Source organism: Anabrus simplex, chromosome 2, assembly GCF_040414725.1.
Source record: "Anabrus simplex isolate iqAnaSimp1 chromosome 2, ASM4041472v1, whole genome shotgun sequence".
Taxonomy (NCBI): domain Eukaryota; kingdom Metazoa; phylum Arthropoda; class Insecta; order Orthoptera; family Tettigoniidae; genus Anabrus; species Anabrus simplex.
In genome coordinates, this window is record NC_090266.1 from 304069690 (window position 1) to 304084390 (window position 14701).

Below are 14701 nucleotides of genomic sequence, written 5' to 3' on the forward strand. Positions count from 1 at the left end.
TACAAAGTGAATGAAAATTAAAACCTACAACCTGTTTTCCAGTCATTGGCCGGATCAGGGATGGAATGAATGAAACATATATATAGGCTGTTATTACAATGGGGTCGCCACTCCCAAGGTGATTTATTAATGAGTGATAAATGCTATGAAATGATAATGGAGAGTGTTGTTGGATTGAAAGATGACAGGGAAAACCGGAGTACCTGGAGAAAAACCTGTCCCGCCCCCGCTTTGTCCAGCACAAATCTCACATGGAGTCACCGGGATTTGAACCACGGTATCCAGCGGCGAGAGGCCGACGCGCTGCCATCTGAGCCACGGAGGCTCTACCTCATACAAAGTATTCAACTAATTTTTCAATTAATTCACCCCTCTTAAGTGGATTTTCCATAGACAAAAGATTGCGTGTATCTTTACTTTGAAAGAAAATTCCAAATACAAATTTTCATGTCTGTAACGTCTTCAGTTTATGAGATATAAGTATCCTCATGAAAAGAATTCAACTCCATTTTCACTCCACCCCACCTGTTAAGTTGGTTCCCCCCCACCCAAAAAATGCATGTTTATTTTTATAGGAGATTCCAAATACCAATTTCCACATCTCCAGAAAAGGAATTCAATTTTTTTACTTCCTTTCACACTCCCCACTCAAGTGAATTTTCCAAAAACAAACAGTACCCGTTTCTTTAAAAGAGCTTACAAATACCAATTATCAGTTTTTGAGATATATGTATCCTCGTAAAAGGAATTCGTCTCAGTTTTCATCTCCCCTACCCCTACGAAATTGATTCCCCCACCAAATGTGTGTTTCTTAATTTTTAAAGGAGATTCCAAATACCAGTTTTCACATTTGTAACATCTTTAGATTTTTTGTATATATATTCTCATACAAATAATTAAACTAATTTTTCAATTTTTTCACCCCACCTTAAGGGTTTTTCCCAAAAACCAAAGAATACGTGTTTCCTTATTTTTAAAGGAGATTCCAAATAACAATTTTCACGTCTGCAACATGTTAAGTTTTTGAGACATGCTGTAGACACGCTAATTTTTAAAATTCACCACTTTTTCAGTTCCCCTTAAGTGGATTTTTCAAAAAAATGTATGTTTCTTTACTTTTACAGGAAATTCCAAATACCATTTTTAAAATCTGTAATATGTTACGTGTCTGAGATAATTTGCAGATATAGTCTTTTTAAAAATTCACCCTGTTTGTCACTCCTGTTCACCCCCTATTCACCAGATTACCCCAAAACACAAAAATACGTGTTTCTTTACTTTCAAAGTATAATAATCGTATGGCCTCAGCTACCGTGTGCAGACATTTCAATTTGACGCCATCTGGCTGTCTGCTCGTCAATTTCGACATTCCATTTTACTCTAGGCCTCCACTAGATGGCAGACCGAGTAAACCGAAACTCTCTTGGGCGTCTATGGCTGAGATTTAATTAATTTTGTCGGGTAAACACCAAATGTGTCACCAGAGATCTTTTACATGCCGACATCGTACGACATGGAGTGTCGAATGGACTTTTTTCCGCCCTTCAAAAATCCGACTACCTCTGCCGGGTTTGAACCCGCTATCTTGGGATCCGGAGGCCGACACTCCAAATTTCAGTTTTCACGTCTGTAACATCTTCAGTTTTTGTGGTATAAGTCTCCTCATAAATGTGTTCAACCCCATTTCCACCCCCCCCCTTTTTTTGCACCCTCCTTAATGGGATTTTGAGAACACAAAGAAATACATGTTTCTTTATTTTTAAAGGAGATTCCAAATACCAATTTTTACGTCTGTAAACTTTTAAGTTTTCGAGATATAGATATCCTCATTTTAAAAATTCACCCCGTTTCCACCCCCTATGCGATTGAATTTCCAAAAATCCTCCCTTAGCGAGCACCTACATGTTAATATGAATGTATCCCCAAAATTTCATTTCTTTATGTCCAGTAGTTTTGGCTTGGCGATGATGAATCAGTCAGTCAGTCAGTCAGGACAAGTTATTTTATATTTATAGATTACATGTTACTACATTAAACTCATAATATTGATATACATACAGCAGATGTTTCATTATATAACCTCACAAATAATATAATCATGATTTATACCAAATAAAGTCTGGACGTAACTCCATAACTAATAATGTAAAAACCAAACCCCACGGCACTGCAGCCCTTGAAGGGCCTTGGCCTACCAAGCGATCACTGCTCAGTCCGAAGCCCTGCAGATTACGAGGTGTCATGTGGTCAGCACGATGAATCCTCTCGGCCGTTGTTCTTAGCTTTCTAGACCGGGGCCGCTATCTTACTGTTAGATAGCTCCTCAATTCTAATCATGTAGGCTGAGTGGACCTTGAACCAGCCCTCAGGTCTAGATAAAAATCCCTGTCCTGGCCAGGAATCGAACCCGGGACCTCCGGGTAAGAAGCAAGCTCGCTACCCCTACACCATGGGGCTGGCAAATAATAATAATAATAATAATAATAATAATAATAATAGTGCTCAATATTTTCATTATTTATCCATGAGTTAGAGAATTGTTTCCAAGTTATACTAGTCCATTATACTTGCATCAACATGTTATTGGAGGTTTGAGAAAATACGGGAAACTTTTGTCATACTTTTCTAGAAGCCTAGCCAGGCAAGGTATATAAAGACACAGTCTTGGGAGTTGGAGCTGAGTTGTTAGCGAGACTTGTTAGTGAAAGTCGTTAGTTGAGTGTGTGAACTCGTGTTGTGATTTTGTTGTATTGGTAATCGGTTGACATGCTAATGGAGCAGTCAAGTGTTTATGAAGGTGGCAGTTCAATAACGTGTGTGTGTGTAATGTGTATATAATTTTTAAATAAGATAGTGTACACAATTGACAGCATCTGGTGTGTGTGTGTGTCTGTGATTTACAACAATTTTGATTAAAATTTTAAGTGTAATTGCTTTGTAAATCTTAAACGGTGGGCTGGAATGTGTATCTCTGGTGAAGAGCTGAAATTATGTGCCATGTACTACAGAATGGATGAGATGCATGTTGAGATATTTTCTCTCAAGTTTCTAACTGCCCTACTTATTTTCACTGTGCTTATGATTATACTTCTGTAGAGGTTTAGTAGATGTGAATAGATAGGAATGGTTTTCAATTTTAGCTTTTCTGATGTATTCTTCTAATTGCAGGAACTAAACGAAAGGGCATCTGAAGCTGCTAATTACCTTGCAGAGGTCGTATCAGTGAGGGAGGAAAAGGTATGTGTATTCTGAATGGAATAGTATGTTAACATGGTTTTTTAAGCTTTGAGACTATCACTTTTATTTTGTGATGTGGCTGTGTGTTGAGTCATTGAACCTGCTTAAGATTTAGTTCTCCACAATTAGAATATCTTTGTTTCCAAATGTTGTAGCTCTCTCTCTCTCTCCTTTGTCATCACCATTGTTTTGATTTTCTCCATATATTGATTCTCATTCCTCCTATGCACTGAACCAAGCAGCGTTTAAAAATTGTAGCCTGTGGCAATTTTTCTTATTTAATTTATTTCTGTACCAGACTTTTCCAATCTGTTCTTCTTGAGACTCTATCATGGCCCTTTTCTGAATCAATAAATGTCATTATGTCCATGCCCTACTCTCAATGCTTTCTTTCAGAGTTTTGTACGCTCCACTGGTTATCTTCCTTTCCTAAAACCAAACAGTTTTTCTGGATGTTTCATTTAATCATTTTTCTAACTATTCTTTCTAGTATTATTTGTAACATTTTATTTTGGACATCTTGGTAAATAGCTGTGATTCCTCTATAATTATTTTTAGAGTTCAGAATTTTTTGTAGTTGTATATTTTGGTTCCCTTGGTGCTGCCTAGCCGAGGCAGTAGAGGTGCACTGGGTTCATCCGGAAGGATGTGTGTTCGATTCCTTGTCAGAAAATTTAAAAAATTAAGACAGGAGATTTCCACTTCTGGAGTGGCATGTAGTCCTGAGGTTTACTCAACCTACACGAAAATTTAGCACCGTCCTTGGGGCAAAGGTGGCTGGGCATAGAGCTAATCATTCTATCCCACTGAGTGCCGAACTTACGAATAGTGAAAGCCTCCTCCATGGGTCGTTACGGCCTGTACAGGGATGGTTTTTCTATATATCCTTCTGAAAACTCTAAATGTAGGCAGATTAATCTACTATTGGATTACTGGGGCAGTTGGCCATGCAGTTATGGGCGCACATTGTTTTCCGTAGTTTCCCCATTTTCACATCAGGCAGATGCTGGGGCTGCACCTTAATTAAGGTCACGGCCGCTTCCTCCCCACTCCTAGGCCTTTCCTATCCCATCGTCGCCATAATACTTATCTGCGTCAGTGCAACGTAAAACAAATTTTAAAAAAATATTCTAATTTATCATCACATACTTTTACATATTTACTTATTTACATATTTTAAAGACAGATATATATTTTTACAATAAATCTGCATCTACACCAAATATTCTTTTATTAAATAAAAATATTATTTATTTTACATCCCACTACCTATAGTTTCACACTTTTTGGGGATGGTTAACATGCCAGAATTTTGTCCTGCAGGAGTTCATTAACATGCGTGTATATAGAATTGAATTTGAGCTATGTTGCACAGAATGTACAGAAAACAACAACATGGTTCAGCCCAGAAGAAGAATTAATGTCAGTAAATCTATTGAGAGAATTGAAAAATATATCATATCGGTGAGGTATCCACAATGTGTCTTGCATAATAATTCTAAAATTGCATGCTAAATGGCGTACATCGACTGCAACTTGGGTTGGATTCCTTAAATCACAAACAACTATCAGACATTCATGGAATCGATTGACATCATATGTGACTCAAAAAACAAACTCATTGCTGTTCATGGAACTGTAGGTGAACAAGTCATAAAACAAATAATATTGGTGTGTGGCCTCCAGAGAAGCATGGTGCAGGTCTTTTTATTTGACGCCCGCAGGCGACCTGCACACTGTGATGAGGATGAAATGGTGATAGTGATGAAGACGGCACGACACATACACCCAGTCCCTGTGCCAAGGGAATTAAACAATTATGGCTAAAATTCCCGATGCTGCCGGGAATCGAACCCGGAACCCCTGTGGCCAAAGGCCAGCACGCTAACTATTTAGACATGGAGCCAGACATAAAACAAATTAAAGCAGTCCTTTAAGTAAATCCAGGTTATGCCAATTTATATACTGTTAGCCGGATCCTCGGCAGAGAAATGCGGAACCATTGAACACAAACAATGTTGAGAGAGCATTTTTGGTGTATGAAAACATACTTTTTGATCATACACAAAACTTACTTGTTGGAAAACTTGGAAAAAGTGTCTTGTGGCTCATTGTGTTTCATGCCCTGAATATCTTCAGAACTGTACCAAAAACTATAGTGACCCGTTGAAATGTATAGTTTGTATGAAATTAATCTTCCTCGTGTCTGCTTTCAGTTTTTGCTGGCGATGCTAACATTATTTCTCCTTTGTCTGTTTGAAATATAGTGTTGGAAGTTTCCTTTTGATATTTATTGTGATAAGGATAAGATGGTTCTTATATGAACCTCTAGAAAAAGTTTTCAGTAATGACATTTAATAGATTTGGAGACTTAACTGGCTTCATTTATCACAACACTTCATTCATAGTAATATTGGATCTTACACAGTTGATAATGTTTACAAATTATTTACTTTGTGTCCCTTAAAGCCTGCAGTGCCCAAGATTTATATGCTCAAAGAATGCCACAACATCTGGCTGGTGCTCTGGCTTTCTCCTACCACTACGGTATTTGGGGAAAGTGTGTGAGATATGGATGTCTGCTGGCATTTACGGCAGATGGTGGTAAACGCAGGGTGTAAATTCAGAAAAATGAAACAAAATCCACATTCAGAGCCATTGTAATAGAACATTATGTTCTTTTTTTGTTGGGTCATCAGTCCTTAGACTGGTTTAATGTCAGCTATCCATGACACCGTATCCCGTGCTAACCTTTTCATGTCTACGTAACTACTACATCCTACATCTACTCTAATTTGTTTATCAAATTCATGCCTTGGCTTGCCCGTATCGTTCTTACCACCTACACTTCCCTCAAAAACTAAATGAACAAATTGAGTGTGTCTTATGATGTGTCCTATCATTCTGTTTCTTCTTCCGGACAAATGCTGCCTAATCATTCTCTCACCAATTCGATTCAATGTCTCATCATTCGTGATTCCCTTACTCCAATAGGTCCGGGACTTGCTTGAAACATTCTGAGCCTGCTTTGTTGAAATTTTGTGAGGCAAGATGCTACGCTGCTTAAACATAGTCCCAGTTAGGATCTCTCCTCTAACGGGTTAGGAACCACCGGCAGATTGTATAGTCCTAGCTGCCTGAGCACAAGGAGGGCCATGACTCAGAATATATCCAAGATGCCCACAGACGCAAGCTGCATACCCTGACTTCTTTGCACCGAATCCTTACATTACAATCCCCAACTTATCTGTATGAACGATTTCATAGCCTTTCTGAACACCATGATAAAAACACCAGAGTGCTGAGCTCAACATTGCTCGCTATTCCTAAGCATAAATCCTCAACCTACAACAATTCCTTCACTGTTGTGGCCAGCCGTGAATGGAACTTCCTTCTGCAGGAGGTCAGAGGGATATCAAACCACGGAAGATTTAAATATTTGTATGAAACAAGATCGTAGTGCGACAGTCCTTCTTCGTTTTCTTCCTCTTCGCTTATTCTTCTTCTTCTCCTCCTTATTGTCTTCTTCTTCTTCTTCTTATTACTATTATTATCATTATCATTACCAGTATTATTATTTTTATTATTCATCAGTAGTGTAAGAGAGTACTCAGCTGTGGTTTCCTCCATAGTTTTCCTTATCCCAATCCCCATTTTTGTTATGTTTTTCACCCACAGTAAACACATGAAAACTGTAATATTCGTCAATGTGATATATTTCTGGAATTGGTCAAATTAATTGCAAATACTAGTAGGCTTATCTATATTATTATTATTATTATTATTATTATTATTATTATTATTATTATTATTATTATTATTATTATTCGTCGTATGTTGTGTGTTAATCTCTTCGTAGGAAGCAAAATATTAATTTATATGTTGTATGTTTAGTCCTCAGCCCGAAGGCTGGTTGGATCCTCAACAGTTCCGCCATCAGCTGTCATATATGGCCTAGGCATCACTGAAGAGGTGTACTAGGGAAATGTGGAGTGAGGTAGTTTCCCGTTGCTTTCCTCACCGAGCCAGAAGTTGCTATTACATATCAGTCTGCCAAGCCCACTGAAATGCATGCACCAACTGACCCTATGAGCAATATTTTCACACCATTCATAACAGGGGCTGGCTGCAGAAGGAATGGCATTACTAGCATCACTCATACCTCAGTCACTTTCATTTTGTCAAAGCCAAGGATAAGATAGAGACAGTTCAATGAAAGTAACAAAATTGCTCTAGCCCATACCAGACATAGTGCACTGTAAACACAGTAGGATAGCATAGTACCATAGTAATTTGTTTCAGCCTCCTTTTTCATTTATTTAGTATTTTATATATTTTTTCATGTTATTTATGTATTTCACTGGTTAAGTGTAAGACAGGTTAAGTGTAAGACAGGGACACGTGTCCCTAACTTTGCCAATTAAAATAAACCATATCTATCTATCTATCTATCTGTCCTATTCCGTAGCAGCTGGTATCCTGACCCTCAGGACCAATTACTAGGCCACTCAGCCATTGCCCATGGTTCACAAACTAGGATGTGACTACAGTAACCCACACCACGAACCACTACCATCACCACCATTTGCTTGTACCACCATCAAATGGAACAGACTTCTTGTCTGATGGTCTTAGTGAAATCTTGTGCTGTAATGGAACTGCATATTTACTGCCAGTCTGCTAGAATGAAAATTCTGTACAGAACACATTCTCAACACTTCTTGACCCCATTGCATTGTTGGTTGTGGTCGTGAATAGACGGCATAGTGTAGTCAAGAAAAAGAAAAAAAATCAGCTGATTCCTGTAATCCGATAACTTAATTGTAGTTCAGAATAGGTACTTAAAGTCTCATGTGTAATTTATACCATGCAGCTTGATCTTTCAGTATTTAAGAGCAATTTTAATTTCTGTTTACCGAGCTCGATAGCTGCAGTCGCTTAAATGCGGCCAGTATCCAGTAATCGGGAGATAGTGGGTTCGAGCCCCACTGTTGGCAGCCCTGAAGATGGTTTTCTGTGGTTTCCCATTTTCACACCAGGCAAATGCCAGGGCTGTACCTTAATTAAGGCCACGGCCGCTTCCTTCCAATTCCTAGGCCTTTTCTATCCCATCGTCGCCGCAAGACATATCTGTGTCGGTGCGACGTTAAGCAAATAGTAAAAAAAATGTTCTCTTTGCATTAATCTATCTTCTACTGCATGAAGGATGTTTTCCTTTATATTCTGAATATCTCCCTTGATGGTCAAAAACTGTTTTCTAACCTTCCTTCAATGGCAGAAATATGGCTCCCAAGATTTCCCTCGACGGCAGAGATACAGCTATCAAAATTACCCTCGATGTTAGAAATCCTCCTCTCAACCTGTTGTTTTATGCCGGAAACCTGGATTTCCAACCCCTCCTTGAGGTCCAAGATATCCCATTCAAGCTGGCTTACTCTACTATCAATGTGGTCAACCTGTCCCAGTTTTGATCTGACGTCCTATATCTGCTGCGTTAATCGATCAGTGACGTCACTAATTTTCAATGAAATTTTGTAATTTATGGTTGAAATTAGAGTAGTTGAAGCGTTATCTGATCCTGTAATGATTAAGAGGTGGGTCCCGCAAGGCAGTATTACTAAAGCTTCGTCCGTCTCCATGGCTGCACCTGGCGAGCCGAACTTATCCTTCGGACACTCCCGGTACTAAAAGCCATACGCCATTTCATTTCATACTAGACTTTTATATTTTCCTGTATATACACTGGCAGAAAAAAATATCCAGACACCCAGGAAGGGTTGTGCTAGAATAACGAATACTGGAAGGTGTGTTTATACATCTGAAAAATGACGTTGATTCAATTTTCCCGCAAATCGCATTAGCGTGCCACTAGTTGTGGCCCCATGACATTGCACATTAGGTTTGCTTTAAATACGGGCTGTACTGTACAAGAGCGTAAGTTACCTATGAGATTGGACGGAGTGACTGTGAGTGGGTCAAGAACGCCTTTATGACAACGGAGAGGCCAGTATAAACAGCTCACTGCGGTTGAACGAGGCCGTATAATACGGCTACATGAAGGTGGATTTTCATTCTACGCTATTGCAGAACGACTTGGCAGGAATGTCTTCACTGTGCATGCGTGCTGGCAGCAGTGGTCAGGAGAAGGTACGCTCGCAAGAAGACTGGGATCCAGATGTCCCCGTGACACCACCGAGAGGGAGGACCGGCATATTCAGTATAAGGCTGTGACGCAGGGGAATGCGTGTGCAGCAGCAATTCTAGCTGCATTTATCATCACAGTGATGCAACGAACTGTTCGAAATCGGTTACTTGAAGGACAACTCCGAGCCAGACGCCCTGCGGTGTGCATTCCACATAGTCTAAACCTCCGCCGTTTGTGACTTCAGTGGTGTCAAGCGAGATCTCATGGGAGGATGGAGTGGTGGTTCACTGTGTTTTCCGATGAAAGCTGGTCCTGCCTTGGTGCCAGTGATGGCCGTGTGTTCGCTAGGAGGTGACCAGTTGAACGCCTGCATTCCACCTGTCTGCAGCATCGACACACTGGACCTACACCGGGAGTTCTGGTCTGGAAAGCAATTTCCTATGACAGCAGGAACACTCTTGTGGTTATCCCACACACTCTCATAGCAGATGTGTATGTCTGTTTGGTGATTCAAACTGTTGTGCTGCCATTCATGAACAGCATTCCCAGGGATGCTTTCCAATGGGATAATGCACACCCCATGCCGCTGTTGTAACCCAACGTGCACTACAGAGTGTTGACATGTTGTCTTGGCCTTCTCAATCTCCCGATCTGTCCCCAATCAAGCACGTATGGGACATCATAGGATGACAACTCCAGCGTCATCCACAACCGGCATTAACTGTCCCTGTATTGACCGACTAAGTGCAACAGGCATGGAACTCCATCCCTCAAGTTGACATCTGGCACCTGTATGACACAATGCATGCACGTCTGCATACCTGCATTCAAGTCAGGTGATTACACCGGTTATTAATTGACCAGCATGGCACATTTGCAATGTCTTTTCTTGCGCGAATATTAACCTGTAGTCTTGTACCTTTAATCAATTAAATACCTTACCTCAACAAATATAACGCCAAAATTTTCATATTATATGTTCCTTATTTCGTGGTTTTTGGATTTTTTTCTGCCCGTGTGTGTATATATGTTATGTTATGAGTAAGGAACTGTGATCGCAAATAAGGCTATTTGCAGATGATGATATATTGTATAGAGTAGCAAATGAGTTGCAGGATTGTGAGTTACTGCAGGAGAATTTAAACAATGCTGTGTGATGGACGGCATAAAGTGGTATGGATGTGAATATGAATGAAGAGTCAAGTTGTAAGTTTCATGAAGAGGAAAGGTCCACTCAGTTTTAATGACTGTGTTGATGGTGTGATAGTATCTCGTGGGGAACACTATAAGTACCTAGGTTTTAATATAAGGAATAATCTTCATTGGGGTAATCATATTAACAAGGTTGGTAAGAAAGGTTAAAGATTTCTTCACATTATTATGGCAGTATTTAGGGTTTGGATTGAGGATGTAATGGACAGGGCGTATAAGTCTCTCCTAAGACCGCATTTAGAGTATGGCTCAACTGAACTGGTAAAAATTCAAAGGAAAGCAGCACGGTTTGTTCTGGGTGATCTCTGACAAAGAAGTATTGTTACAAAAATGTTGCAAACTTTGGGCTGGAAAGACTTGCGAGTAAGGAGAAGAGATGCTTGACTATGTGGTATATAGTTTCTACATTTCTTGTTTTTATTCTCCACTTAATTCAATACATAAAAATGTTCATTGTTTCTAGAGGGATATTTTATTACATTATAACACTATCAGGGACATGTTTCACTCATTATATCGAGTATCTTCAGCCTCATTTGAACAAATATCTCAAAAGTTAAATCGTTACATTGAACCTTCATATATTTAATTTGATCGTTAAAATTGTTTTACACCATTAAAATATTACCACTAGTTAACACATAATTAAAAAGAATTAACAAATTAAAATATAGCTGTGATGGACTAGATATTGATCACATTATACTGATGTCCAAGTCATAGTAATGTTCTAAACATCTTTAAGATTAGTCTAAAAATCTTGTTAATTTGTAGTTTTTACTAACACTATATAGTGCTTAGTTATTTTTCTAAGTTTAAATGTCCTGTTTGGAATTAATGATGTTAGAGGATTAAACTTGCGATGTTTATCTCCTTCGCTGTACTTTCAGTTTAGTTGAGAAACCACTACATTATTAAAAAATTCTGCATTGAAGGTTTGTGGCCTGCTGGAAACATCCTCACCGATCCTCACCTGGCTTGAGTCAGCCTATTTTTACACTGATCTGTTTATTATTGAAGCGTGGTTAAAAGGGACACTAATAAATGATGCTTAGTTGCTGGTGCATTATTTTACTGCAACATTTATGGATGAATGTGTCTCTAACAAAAGAATATTATGATTGTGTTGTTTGTAGTTATGAGAAATTCTTGTGTTTGGAATTTCACTTACCCCTTTATTCACGCTTTAGTGCGTAGCTGTGCCTTTTGCAGTACTGAGACTATTTGTTATCGTGTTTCTGCTTCTTGTGTTGTATGTATGGGGCAGGTGTGGTGGTGGGTGAGTAGGATGTGTAGGGGAAGGAACTGTGGGTGGAACATTAGGCACTGGTGTAACAGGTGGAGGGCGAGTAGGGGGCGTAGGGGAAGGAACTGTGGGCAGGATGTTGTATACTGACCTAGCTTGTGGTTGGGGGTCTCTACGTGTTTTCGAGCGGGGATTTGTGTTTGTTAACATGTCGGAAGACTTATAATTGAATATTTTGAAGATTTTACTATTTTCTGATTTGAGAACTAGTAGCAGTTTTGGCAATTGCTCTATTAACAGGCTTTTTATTTCGGTTGCGTCATTTAGGTTTTTTCCTTATTGAAATACTGATCCAAATGATATAAATGTTTTCGTACTCAGTCATTAACTTCCCTTTGTCGATCCTTTTTATTATTTTGAGGTCCCTGTCTATTGTACTAAATTGATGGCGGGTCTCTTTCATGCGATTGCTCATTGTGGATTACTTATTATTATGTTTTAATGCATTATATTGTTCCATGTATCTTGTAATAAAGCTGCGTCCAGATTAGCCAACATATGAGAAATTACACTGTGTGCATATCAACCAGATCCCTGATACTCATCATTATTTAAATTAACTGTATTATGGTTGAAAAAAGTTTTTATTAATGTTATGTGTCTTGAAGGCTACTTGCAAATTTTGTTTTTTCAAGGAATTTGTAATTTGGTGAATCACAGGATTGGTGTAGGTGAAAGTTGCATATATTGATTTTTTAGTCTTTTCTGGAGTAAGATTAGTGGCCAACTTAAGTTTTACTTTCTTAATGATTCAATTCACCGTCTCCGTTTTGTAACCATTAGTCAGTTCTAAGTTCTTTCCTTAAGTTAACAAGTGATAAAAGGTATTTTAAAGGCTCTGTATACCAGGCTGAAAAAGGATGCCTGTTTATTGGATTTCAGATGATTGCAATTAGGGTGTGTGTCGGTTTTCTGTATATCTGAAAATGAAAGAAAATGAAATCTTAAATCTGTACGCATGACACTCACATCTAGGAAATTTAATGAACCATTGTTTTCCCACTTAGTTGGGGTGGGGGGACAAAAAGTGGTTGAATTATTTTAATGGGAATTTTATATCTCAAAACCTGAAGATGTTAGACATGGAAGTTGCTATTTGGAATCTCCTTTCAAAATAAACACTTTTTTTTCTTTCTTCAACTTGATTTGTACAGATCTATGTCGCATGTCATACTGAAGTGATTGATTGAGCGATTCATTGATTGATTTGATTGATTGATTGATTGATTGATTGATTGATCGATTGATTGGAATTCCATTCCAATGGGGTTGTTAAATGAGCTACATTTAAGTGTACCTTATATAGTTGCAAGTTTAATAAGGATTTCTTTATATATAATTCTTTTATTTTGTTTTATAGCCATATCTTAATGATTTTGTTTTGGATGTCATATCGTCCCCACTCTGGCAAACTAGCGAAAGTGACAAACTAGGGAATCTGTACTTCTGAAGTTTTGGTGTAGATTTTATTGGTTAAATATTGTCTACCCTCTGACAAAGTCTCACATCCGCAACTCGTTCCTTATGCCTAACACATGAAACCAATCCTTAAATATAAAAATTGATTTGACATGAGTAATCACAACTTCTTTCAGCTCCTCTAACCTTTTGACAATTTGCAGATTCGCTAGTTTGCCAGAGTAGGGACGATATGATCTTTGATCTGATATGTTACTTCTTTGAGCTGACTTCAGAAACTTAGGTATTAGACAATTTTTCAGATATTCTTGCAGAAACCATAAGTCTTTGGTAATCTTACTGACTTTAACCTTGAGATTTATGTATTTTTTTTTTTTTTTGCCTGGTTGGCTATCACATTGCATAAACCACATTACAGTTGAGAATTGTAGTGAAGATACGGTATATTAGATAGTATCTCACCTGTCATATTAGTGTATTTTTTGTGTACAGCAATCCTTTCAATACTTAATCCATTCGGGAGATAGGTGGTTCGAACCCCACTGTCGGCAGCCCTGAAGATGGTTTTCCGTGGTTTCCCATTTTCACACCAGGCAAATGCTGGGGCTGTACCTTAATTAAGGCCACGGCCGCTTCCTTCCCAGTCCTAGCCCTTACCTGTCTTATCGTCGCCATAAGACCTATCTGTGTCGGTGCGACGTAAAGCCAATAGCAAAAAAAATACTTAATCATTTAACCAAATGCAAGGTTTCATTTCTATTAGAGCATAGTAGGATAAAGTAATACTGAAGAAATAATCTTCTGTCTACGCGTTTAACTTTAGTGGTAATCCTTGAGTATGGTAGTTCTTGCAAATTTCAAACTTTAGGCCTAATTGCAATTTTCATTTCTATTTGTGCTTAGTAATAACCTATTGTAATTAGGATACATCCAAACGTATTTTAAAAACTGTTGTAGTGTATTGTAGTGACTTATTAGAAATTAGAGTGCTTATTCTATTATTTTGAGTAGTCTTGCGAATTTCAAACTTTAATTATAATTTCCATTTCAGTTTGTGCTTAGTAATAACCTGTTGTATTATAATTAGGATACGTCTGAATGTAGTTTAAAATCATTGTAGTGTCTTAAGAGTAGGTATCTTATTATAAATTAGTGTGTGTATTCTATTACTGTGAAATATTTGTGTAGTATAGTAGCTGTAGTATCTATAGTATGTGTGGTATCTGTATTAACTCTCTCACTAGAATTCTGTTGCAGTAATTAGGATAGACTTAACTGCAGTTAAGAATTGTGTAGGCCTAATTCTTGTGTATTACTTTCGGTTTTCAGTAATTAACAGCAATTTTCATTCTGTTAGGGTGTTGTAGAAAAAAAATTCCTAC

The 14701-nt window shown here is 38.2% G+C and overlaps 1 protein-coding gene across 1 annotated transcript in view; it reads left to right on the plus strand.

The window, feature by feature from the left end:
- Nucleotides 1-14701, plus strand: part of LOC136863519 (spindle assembly abnormal protein 6 homolog) — a 353838-nt gene that overhangs the window by 270740 nt on the left and 68397 nt on the right. The window contains exon 7 of the mRNA XM_068225981.1: nucleotides 3169-3237. Within this exon, the coding sequence (XP_068082082.1) occupies nucleotides 3169-3237 (69 nt within the window). The remainder of the gene's footprint in view (nucleotides 1-3168; nucleotides 3238-14701) is intronic.